The sequence below is a fragment of the Trichechus manatus genome, unplaced genomic scaffold (genome assembly GCF_000243295.1).
Source record: "Trichechus manatus latirostris isolate Lorelei unplaced genomic scaffold, TriManLat1.0 scaffold00013, whole genome shotgun sequence".
Taxonomy (NCBI): domain Eukaryota; kingdom Metazoa; phylum Chordata; class Mammalia; order Sirenia; family Trichechidae; genus Trichechus; species Trichechus manatus.
In genome coordinates this window covers 3,219,642-3,231,676 of record NW_004443949.1, presented here as the reverse complement: position 1 = coordinate 3,231,676, position 12,035 = coordinate 3,219,642, and the positions used below count along the sequence as shown (strand labels likewise).

The 12,035-nt window shown below is 38.6% G+C and overlaps 1 protein-coding gene across 1 annotated transcript in view; it reads left to right on the top strand.

The window, feature by feature from the left end:
* GPC6 (glypican 6) overlaps positions 1-12,035 on the top strand; it is a 1,259,037-nt gene that overhangs the window by 862,466 nt on the left and 384,536 nt on the right. Inside the window, exon 6 of the mRNA XM_012554142.2 lies at positions 9,904-9,911. Coding sequence (XP_012409596.1) covers positions 9,904-9,911 — 8 coding nt within the window. The remainder of the gene's footprint in view (positions 1-9,903; positions 9,912-12,035) is intronic.

Below are 12,035 nucleotides of genomic sequence, written 5' to 3'. Positions count from 1 at the left end.
AATTGCAAGAACCATCTCTGTCTGCTACATTAGCATCCCCATTTGTCCACTTTATGGGTTTATTATTATTATTATTAGCTCTTCTAAAATGTCAACAGTGGCATGCAATCAACTGTCAATAAAATCAAGAATGGAATTGTGGGCCAATTGTTGTCTTTACAATGCCAGGAATTACTGAATTACTTGAAAGTAAATTGTAACTATTTAGAATTCAGGTGATGTCTGGATCACATCGAAAGAAGCTATTCACTTATAAAGTGAAATGCTTTAAGTGTTCAAGTCAAAACCCCAGTGGTATTCCATCCACTTCTGAAGTTCTACAGTTTTTTTGTTTTGTTTTGTTTTTTTTATCCTAGAAAAAAGTCTGGAGTCTATTCAGGATGCATTTTCACAGTCCTCCTCCAGGAATTAAACTCCATGCCCTGCACGGAGGTGGTGCTCAAAAGATTCTTATTAATTAGCCATTGAAGGAGAAAAAGGCAGAACTCTTTGGTTTTTAGGTAAAGAGGTTTCTTTCTGAGAAATTGCTGCCAACTTTGAAGAAGGTGCTGCTAGATTCATTTCAGAGTTCTTGAAAAGTGGCAGGTTGGCTCCACCAGGAACCTTCAGCTACTTTCTAGTAGCATGTGACTCTCCAGTACAAGGCCCAGCCCAGCTTCTGCTTACTGTGCCAAAGTGAACGGGCATGCTCCACAGTATGCTAAGCTAGGCAGGGCTGGAAGGAATGTGAGAGTGGCTTCTAGCCTGTTCTCATTAATAAAAGCTATGTGGTAGAAGAAAGCCTTACTTTGAGGCTTTAGCTGTCTCTGCTTTGGTACTTATCCCCAGTGTTGCTGTATGTTCCTGTACACTTTATCCCAGCCTGGCTGTTGAATGTTGCCTGGATGCAAAAGGACTTTCTTGAAAAATATTTATATTAAATTAAAATTTCCCAGAGGGAAACAGTTTGCGAACTTGACTCTTTGTTTCAGTCATAACCTGTGGTTATTTTGCGTGTTTGACAATGATACCAGTACACCACAGGTAAGAATTAGTCCATTTGACAAGAGAGCATGTTGCAGATTACACCTAGGTCAGGAACACAAAAGTCAAGGCTGAAATTACGTTTATATAGCTATAATAAATCCTGCATCTACTTTAAAATCTAGGATGTGTGGAATAGTCTCCTCCAAACATCTGATACCTTCTAAGATTTTATAGACTGTGAGAATCAGAGAGACTAAAAGGAGATTGCTGGTGTGGGGAGGTTGGAGTTGGTGGGACAAAAGGCAGGATTCTATTTTGTTCCATACTACTTTTATCACTAGAATGTTATAGGCTGCTTCTTAGGGCACGTCTAAGGCAAAATTATCTCTACAGTTTCATACAAGTGAGAACTTAAGGTGTTTTTGTCCCAACTATTAGTGTTGTTAGGTGCTGCTGAGTCTGTTCTGACTCAGAGAGACCTCATATACAACAGAAGGAAACACTGCTTGGTCCTGCACCATCCTCACAATCGTTATGTTTGAGCCTATTGTTGCAGCCACTGTGTCAATCCATCTCATTGAGGGCCTTCCTCTTTTTCGCTGACCCTTTATCTTACCAAGCATGATGTCCTTCTCCAGGAACTAGTCCCTCCTGAAAACATGTTCAAAGTACATGAGACAAAGTTTCACCATCCTTGTTTCCAAGGAACACTCTGGTTATATTTTTTCCAAGATAGACTTGTTCGTTCTTCTGGCAGTTCATGGTATATTTGATATTCTTTATCAACATCATAATTCAAAGGCATCAATTCTTCGGTCTTCTTTATTCATTGTACAGCTTTTGCATGCATATGGCTTGAGTCAGGCACATCTTAGTCCTCAAAGTGACATCTTTGCTTTTCAACACTTTAAGGAGGTCTTTTGCAGCAGATTTGCCCAGTGCAATGCATCTTTTGATTTCTTGACTGCTGCTTCCATGGGATCCAAGTGGATCCAAGTAAAATGAAATCCTCAACAACTTCAATCTTTTCTCCTTTTATCATGATGTACGGGTCCTGTTGTGAGGATTTTTGTTTTCTTCATGTGTAGGTGTAATCCATACTGAAGGCTGTGGTCTTTGATCTTCATCAGTAAGTGCTTCAAGTCCTCTTCACTTTTAGCAGGCAAGGTTGTCATCTGCATATTGCAGGTTGTTAATGAATCTTCCTCCAATCCTGATGTTGAATTCTTCTTCATATAGTCCAGCTTCTCAAATTATTTGCTCAGTGTACAGATTGAATATATATGGTGAACGAATACAACCCTGACATACACCTTCTTGATTTTAAACCACGCATTATCCACTTGTTCTGTTCAAATGACTGCCTCTTGGTCTATGTACAGGTTCCACATGAGCACAGTTAAGTGTTCTGTAATTCCCATTCTTCACAGTGTTGTCCATAATTTGTTATACTTCACACAGTTGAACGCCATTGCATAGTCAATAAAACACAGGTAAACATCTTTTTGATATTCTCTGCTTTCAGCCAAGATCCATCTAACATGAGCAGTGGTATCCTTCATTCCATATCCTCTTCTGAATCCAGTTTGAATTTCTGACAGTTCCTTGTTGGTGTAGTGCTGCAACCATTTTTGAATTATCTTCAGCAAAATTTTACTTGTCTGTGATATTAATGACATCGTTTGATAATTTCCGCATTCTGTTGGATCACCTTTCTTTGGAATGGGCACAAATATGAATCTCTTCCAGTCAGTTGGCCAGGTAGCTGTCTTCCAAATTTCTTGGCACAGATGAGTGAGCACCTGCAGTGCTGCATCCATTTGCTGAAACATCTTAATTGGTATTCTGTCAATTCCTGGAGCCTTGTTTCTGGCCAGTGCCTTCAGTGCAGCTTGGATTTCTTCCTTCAGTACCATTGGTTCTTGATCCTATGCTACCTCCTGAAATGGTTGAACGTTGACCAATTCTTTTTGGTACAGTGACTCTGTGTATTCCTTCCATCTTCTTTTGATACTTCCTGCGTCATTCAATATTTTCGCCATAGAATCCCTCAAAATTGCAACTCCAGGCTTGAATTTTTCCTTCAGTTCTTTCAGCTTGAGAAATGCCAATCGTGTTCTTCCCCTTTGGTATTCTATCTCCAGTTCTTTGCACAGATCATTATAATACTTTACTTTGTCTTCTCGAGCTGCCCTGTGAAATTTTCTATTCAGCTCTTCTACTTCATCATTTCTTCCATTTGTTTTAGCTACTCGACATACAAGAGCAAATTTCAGAGTTTCTTCTGATATCCATTTTGATCTTTTCTGTTTTTTCTGTCTTTTTTAATGACCTCTTGCTTTGTTCATGTATGATGTCCTGGATGTCATCCTACAACTCGTCTGGTGTTTGGTCATTAGTGTTCAGTGCATCCAAAACAAATGTCCCGGCTACGTAGTCTAATTTTTTAGGCTGTTGCAGTTAATAAGACCCTAATAAGCTTAACATTAATTCAACCACTATATTGAGTAAGCAAGGCACATACACTTTTTACCTGGGGGAATTTAATGTACTTAAATGAATTATAATAAACTCTGATAAAGTGTGGGGATAATAGAAGCCTAGGATGCTAAGTACCTATGCAATAGAGGGACTTAACCTCACCTAGGACGTCAGGGAAGCCCTACTTGGTAAGCATAGAATACAATAGGAAATAAAACTGTACTGAATGATTGATAGCACATAGCATATTTGATGGTTGCAATACAACCCCCAGATATTCTTAAGTTCCCCTGACAGTTTCAATAGGTCTAGCATGTTCTGTTGGTGGTTCTGAAATACTTATTTGTTTTATTTTTTACTGTTTCTATAATCAAGTCTCACCTTCACAACTTCCACCACTGGCACTGACTTAAACTGATAAGATTTGGAAGATTTGTGTTAATTTTCATGAAGAAAAGGTTGAGTTTCCTGATCTATAGAAGCCTTGTTGTTGGGTGCCATCAAGTTGTTTCTGGCTCATAGTGACCCTATATGACAAAGGAGAACTTCCCCATAGAGTTTTCTGGAATATAATCTACCGGAACAGATCGCTAGGTCTTTCTTTCGGAGACGCTGAGTGGCTGACCTTTTTATTAGCAGCCGAGTGCTTAACGGTTGTCCTACCAGGGCTCCTTATAGAGACCTTCCAATGGAACTAAAGCCAGCGTGGCAGAATCCACTTTTAATTTAAACCTTGGTCACTCGTAGAACGAACAAATTAGTGGTATCAGCATTTCTGGGCTTTCTTCCTCCTTTCAAATCAACCATTTACTGAATCTTAAGAGAATTTCAAGACAGAAAACTGACATGAGCGTATCAAACATGAAAACCCAAGGTGGATGCTACGTCTGTGCCAAACCAAAAGACCCTGCAGCCGGTACTATCCTTTCAGTCATTTCTTCACTCATTCTCTTATTCATCCAACAAATGTTGGCTGATGTCTGCTATGGGCTTTGCTCCTGTTTAAGCACTGGCGATAGGGCAGAGCACAAATAATGTCCTACCTGCTGGGAGCAAGGCTCAATATATGATCTTTGAATGGAATAAATGGAAACAACTAGACAGAGAAATGAAGGAAATGTAGTGTGAGACTGTTCTATTTTACATGGTTAGTCTACTCGTTTAATGGAAGTATGACTAATTCAGTAATTTAAAAATCACATATCCTTGTTAATGGACTCTATGAGTGCAGGGATGGCAGAAACAAATTAGATAATGAACCTGTTTCTTTCATTGTGACTGCTGCTATGAAGTTGTAAATTAGAGCCAGCTGCAAGGAAGCTGTATTAGATCTGTGGAATGACTAGTGTCATGTAATAAGTGGGTACTTTGGTGCACAGATGACTTTCTTAGGACCGCACGAGTTGCTTTTCCTCAAGGTAGTTAGTGTATCCCCAACTTTGGTGCTTGGGGAAAATGTTGCTAAATAAGGCTCATTGAAAAGGCTTAGGAGGAAAACATGTATTGTTCCTGTTAAGTAAATTCCATTTCTCTTTTTTAAAATGTGCAGGGCTGTGTGATGTTGCTTTTCAGGTATATGTAAAAGCAACACGAACTATTTCAAGGCTTTGTATAAGAGATCACTCGTTGAAAGACTTTCTTAACAATGAAGTTCTGTAATGTAAATCTGATAAAAGTTTTTTCATTACAAAAGAATCCCGTAGTAAGTACGCTATGACTGTAGCTAATATATCCTGAAATGTTGCAAAAATCTATACACCCTGAAATTATTTCCTTTAGGCCTAGAAAAAGAAAAATATATGAATTGTATTTAACAGCAAGCTTTCAAGGGTTTTTCTCATCTCCTCTTTGTGTAATACAAGAACTTATTTCAATAATACAATCCAGACACATGACTCTTAAATTGAGGAACAAAAGCCAAAACAATTATTTTGGAATCTGGTCTTGCTGTTAGCTGGAGAACTTGTCTTTGCCCTTCTGCATTCCTAAAAGAACCAAGAAAGATTTTTTAAAAAGCTTTGCTTTCTATCAGGTGAAATCTAACCCTACCCAACCCCCTATCTTCCTTTTCTAGTCACTGATTCAATATTTCTTGTGGACATTTATCATATGTGGTGTTCTTTCTGTAATGCTGGCAGAATGCAGAAGCAGTACTAACTACGCAGCAAAAAAAAAAAAAAAAAAGAACCACAAAACCTGTTGGCTTGTACGCAGCAGCCTTTCACAGGCTGCGTTTTATTTGTTATCAATTTCCTAACTTTAGAAAACAGTGTATTTCTGAACTCTACGTATGTGAAAATATTTGTATGTGTTACAATAGAGTTAATACCTTAAGGGTGGCATGAACGTTTGGAGCTTTTCAGCAAATACAGAGGCAGGCATTTCTTAACCTGTGAACACTTCCTAGTGCTGGTCTTGAGGCATCGTCTCAAGGGATTGACAGGACTGCAGTTCCTGTTCTGAGTTAAGCAGATTTTCCCATGGATCAAAGTAGACAATGCACAGGGAACCTAAAATTACTTGGTGTCATTGTCAGTTAGTCATTCTGGGGTGTGTATGTGAATTTATTTTACCTCCAAACTCAACTCTTGCTCATCTGTTTATTTACACTTCCTACATACTCAACTTCTATACAATCTATAATTCTAATCGTTCCATTTCCTATTTCCTGATGTCTAAAAATATGATGGAAACCCTAGTTGCATAGTGGTTAAGAGCTACGGCTGCTAACCAAAATGTCGGCAGTTCTAATCCACCAGGCGCTCCTTGGAAACTCTATGGGTCAATTCTACTCTGTCTTGTGATAAAATAAAGGATATTTTGAAGATGAGATGCATGGCACAAAATAATATGATACCAACCAATGGCCTAGAATGAGGCATGTCTATTTTTGCAAAGACAACATAAATTAAGATATAAGATGTTTCATTATAATACAAAGTTCGCTAAAAAACCCCGTAAGCCTTAACAAGCTCTCCAATCTCCATGAGAACCACAAACAGAAGGATTTCATTTACCAGGAGAAAGCAGAGCACAACAAAATGATTCAAGGAGGCTAGATAATTGCCTCTGTGTTTGGGATTTTGCATCTTGAACTTCGATTTTAGTGTTTTCTATAGATAAAAGATTTAATTCATTAATTGTATCAAATTATATGAAGAGTACTTGTTTTTTTTTTGTAATTAACACTTGATTTTAATAACATATGATAGTTTTCACTGTCATGTCTTCAAGTTCAAGCTCTAGTACAGGATGTCTGACTTCTGGAGTGCCAAGAGAAAATATGTGCTGATTTTTTAAAGTGGAATTAAGTAGACTCCAAGTGGTCCAGAAATCCAGGCAAAAATCAAATACTATAAACATTAGCCCAGTGACATTCTTAGCAATTCCAATTTGAGGAGATAAGAGGAACATGAGGTAGAAGAAATTGTGTTGTAGAAACTAGAAAATAAGAAATATAAATAAGGCTAAATGAGATTGTTAAAGAAAACATTAAGCCACATAGCTTATAACAAGTTCCAGGGCCATCATGTTCTTTTGCGGTGACCGATTTAATGGAATGGGAGGTGCTAACCTCCTGAGGCATTCTGGTCATTCTGAAAGTCCTGATTAGCCGCTGCAGTTAAACCCCTTATTTTATCCCAAATAATAAATCTTTGTGAGATGCTGCAACACTTTATTAAAATATCTTAATTAGAGTAGTGTTAAATGATGGTACTTAGATTTCTTTTTCCCCTAAACTAAACACTTACATTAATACATATATCTTGCAATTGCTCTAAAAACTCCTTTAATTCCTGATCATCCCAGGAATAGAACTGCTGAGTCTGTCTTTATGTTTGAGTCATTTTTGAAATTAGTTTTCATTTTCCTCAGGCTTGTTTCTTTAACAATTATAAAGAGACTTTTTAGAATCTTGTTCTCTTCATCTTATTGCCTTCCTGACTTGTTTATTATGAACAACCCTCCAAGAAAGCAAAGGTGGAAGTCAGGCTGGAAGAGATGGCCCCAGTGAGTTATTCTGATGGTTAATGGCATGTTTTCATTTGTTGCTAAAAAGTAGGATGGGTATAAATGTCCTTTGAAGTAATTTTAACTTTTGAGAGACTTCATGGTATCTGAAAACTTTGAGCTTGTAACTCATTCAAAAATATTGTGTCTGCAGACACATGGTCAGATTGCCAAGAGAGAATTTAAATTAAAATAGGGCATGAAATATGGCTTGTCCTTCAAATAAGAGCTTATATATAAATCCCACATAAAAAAAATAGATTCTCAATTTTTTTTTCTTTGCATGGATTTAAATAATTCTCTATGCTAAGAATTTGAAGTGAAAATTTGAAAGAGAAAAGAGAACTAAGTAGTTGAATATATGGCATTATACCAAGCAGGGATATCTATATTCATCAAATTTTTATTCTTTAAGGTGCAGGAATCTTCTAGACAGATAACAGTGATAATTAAATGTCAAATAAGCCTGTCAATATTCACCACTAAAATCTTAATGCTCAGGAAATTAACTGATGTAATGAAAGGCCTTAGAACTATATTGGGTGGAATGAATAAGTTAGTGGATGTCAGAGTTATTGGGAGTAACAGCGGCCATCTCTTTGATTGCCAGAGTTGATGTGGTTTTCAGATGGATTGAATCAGACAGTGACCTCTGTTCTCCAAGCCCTCCTGTCTATCCCTCTAGCTGGTGAATGTCAGCCTGAAGAGGTCAGCAGATGGAGGGAGCAGGACCATTCTTCTGGAAGAGAACGTTGGTACACTTGCTGAAGACAGAGCAGTCTTTAAATCGGCCACAATGGGATGGTGAGGGCTGTTCTGGAGTCCTTGGTTTCATCCCTCGTGCATATGTCTCCCAGTTCTCTAAATTCAATACCTTTGATTTTGTTGGGTTAGTTCCCTGTGTTTAAAAGTGATTAGTGTTCCAAACACTCTGATTTGAACCCAGTCATAGGAATGTATTTTATAGTTCAAAACCTGTGGGTATGACCCAACCAGATGGGAGAACTGAGACCACCAGCAGTCCTAACTAAGACGGTGCCTCAGACATGAATCTGCAAATAAAAATACACAGTGTACTGTGAGGATGTGGAGCCTGCATAGGAACTGATTTCCAGAAGGTGACTCCACCAAGTGAAATACATACATCCCTTAACTACTCAGCCCTGCAGTATTTTCAATTGAATCCATGTGGCTGACTTTAAAATACTTGGCAAGTTCTCAGTGACCCAGTTTAACATGTGCCTAATACTAGTCTTTATTGTTTGAAGATCCGGATAGGTACTTCCCAAGTTTGCCCATGAGAGAATGTTTAAATGTTTCTTACTCATTTTCGACTACAATATCCAAATTCCAAAACTATGAGAGAGTTATATGAGACTTTATTCCCTTTATTCCCCTATTTTGATGGCTCTGGGTCCTGTATGAAGAATATTATGTCCATAGTAATAATAGCTAACATTTATTGCATTCTTAGTTTGTACCAGATAATGTTGTAAGCATGTTGTAAGTTTAATCCTGAAAACAACCTTATTAAGCAGGAATACTATGATACCCATTTTACAGATGCAAAAACTGAGAGAGAAGTTTGGTTATCTGTCCAATGTCATACAACTTAAAAATTGCAATGCCAGAACTTGGCTAGGAGCCAGGGTTCTTAACACTGCTTAAATTAAGTTCCTACTAAACATTTAGGGAATAACTCATAGTCCCTGGTTACATGAGTTGATGGGGCATATTAGGGGAAATTGAGGATTTGATATCATCAGTACTGTTTTCTGCAATGATGGAAATCTATACCTGTGGTGTCCAAGATGGTGGCCACTAGCGACGTGTATCTACTGAGAACTTGAGATATGTCTACTGGGACTGATTGATTCAGTTTTCCATTTTATTTCATTTTAATTAGTTTAAATTTAGTCACATGTGGCTATAGGGTCCTTCAAATGTGTCTAAAGTATCTGAGCAACTGAATTTTTAGTTTTATTCATTTTTAACTAATTTAAACTTAAGTCACCGTATGTGGCTGGTGGCTATTCTATTATCCAGTGCAGGCTTATAATTTACATGACATGACTCAGCAGCTGAATATGTCTGATTCTCTTTAAAATACTTATTAAATGCTTTGTGTGTGTGTGCGCTTAGACATAGACTGGATATATGGCAGACACAAAAGAAACAAAAACTGCAATACCTGGTCCTGAGAAATCGCAGTGTTCCAAAGAGGCAAGATGTATGCTATCAAAGTGGGTACAGCTTGGTTAAGTGGAGAAGACGTGGTTAAGATCACAGGTCCTTGAGTTGCTGCCTGCGTTTGAATCCTGACTCCACCACTTATCAGCTGTGACTCGGGAATATTACTTAACTTTCATGAGCCTCAGTTTTCTCATCAGTAAACTGGAGCTAATAGCACCTACTTTTTAGCATCATGAGGATTAAAGTAGATAGCACTGTCAGCCGAAGCAGTGTGCGTCCCCATATAAGTGAATAACCTGTGAAGGTATGAACAAAAACTAGAAATTAGGAAGCAGCCAAGTAGCCAATCAGGCAGGAGAAGACCAGGGCACTAGAATCATACAAACAGAAAAGGTAACAAGGGCAAGCTGCAAACCAAAGGAAAGCAGTCAGAGGACAGCTAATCAGTAACTATTTAAGTGGCAAGATTAGAAGAAGTAGACTTTATCATGCAAGCTTCTTCTTATCCCTCATCTGGACTTGCCTTAGTTCCTGGGAGGTGGGACTCTTGGAGATGGGACTCATCCCGGCAGAGATGGCTTTGCCCCTGCTCAGGTGAAAATGCACTTGGTGACACCAGAATTGGAAAACGGTGGTATGGAGATGAGAATAAGCATGAAGTCCTTAGAAGATTGTGAGGAAACCAGCCAAGCTGAACAGACATACATGCTGGTGTGTGCTGGCAGTAAGAATGATCAGGATTGGACTGTGGAAGCTTGGAAAGTCAGACCAAATACTTGAAACTGTCTCTTGATAGCAACAGGGTAGAACTGCCCCATAGTTTCCAAGCAGCACCTGGTGGATTCGAATTGCCAACCTTTTGTTTAGCAGCTGTAGCACTTAACCACTGTGCCACCAGGGTTTCCATGACAAGTCACAGGGCATTTTTATCCATGGGATAGAAGGATTTAAGTGATAAGCTGGAAGTAAGTAAAGGATGGATTCAGATAGATGAGATTAATGGTAGGGTGAGTAAAGAGATCATCTAAGCATGGCACGGAAGGAGAAAGGAAGAAAGCAATAATGATAGAGTTTGAAGTCAAAATGTATAAGGCTTCATGTTTAACTATAAGTGACTATATATGGAGAGCAATAAAAGAAATACATCAGACATGCCTGAGATAAGGAATGATGGTGTCGTCAGCAAATGAAAGAAGCTAGTTTGGGAATAGCAAACATGGATTTTGTCAATCTGTGTAGGACTTGTTGAATTTGAGAACGCAGTGGGAGCAAAAATGGAAATGTCCAGTTGGATGTTGAAAACAGTAGCGCTCTATGTCTCTGGAACAGGAGCAGAGGCTGCCAGAACCCTTGGAGGGTTTCCACAGCCCAGCTGGTCCTGTGGCCAACCTCCCTAATCAACTCCTACAGATACGTCCAGAATCCCCTCTCCTGAGCTCTACACAGGTGCCTGCATGTTCCTTCCCTGTGTAATTATACTGTCTTTACCCCTAAAGTTTAACAGTTAACATCAATATGTATTCTCAGAATGAGCCTACATCTGTACTCCCCAACCTCTTTGATTAAGTGCAGTTAGAATGTCAACTGTGCAATATGAGAATGCTTAATATAATGGTTCAACAGAGATATGTCTTGACTGCTCCCCAAAATATGTTTTCTCATCACTCAGGAACCCCTTAATGGTCATATTTATCATATATATTGACGTTTTATAATTGTAGTCAATCCAAGAGGGAATTTATTCTCTATTGGCTTTGGCTTTTGCGATGCTAAATGCATGCAATCTAGGATTACTTTGCTCATTTCTGGCCACTGCCAAGTTCTGAATTTCCAGTTGAGGCATGAAATTTGTTAATTTTCCAAAGAACTTCCCCAAGGGCATCCATTTCCTTTAACAGCCCCTTACTTGGTTGAGTGCCCTGTGGCATGACTGTCACCAATGAAAACTCAACATGTAAGAACCAATGTAATCTATTTGATGGTTTCTGGACTTTGTGTCCCTCAAGGAGCAACCCAGAATATAGCTGATGCAGCTTTTGGAATGCAATGTCTGAAGGCATAGTGAGATTTTTTTTTTTTTTGGGGGGGGGTCCCATATTGCCAAGCTGCTGATTTAAGAATGCCCTAGAGTATAAATTATTTCTCCAAATCTCTATAGTGACTTTTGTCAAAATGCCTTCTGCTTAACCCATTAAAGGTGAAAACCATGAAATATTATTTGATTTGTAAGCCAAGAAAATGCCCTAAAACCACTTGTCCCTCTCTGGAAAGGTGCCAGAACGAAGTGAGAGGAAATGTTGAACCTGCGAACAATAATTTGAGGTTGCAGCATGTGGCTTAGATCAAAGGTTGAGCCTATGGGCTATGCTCAGTCTTCCAGTAAC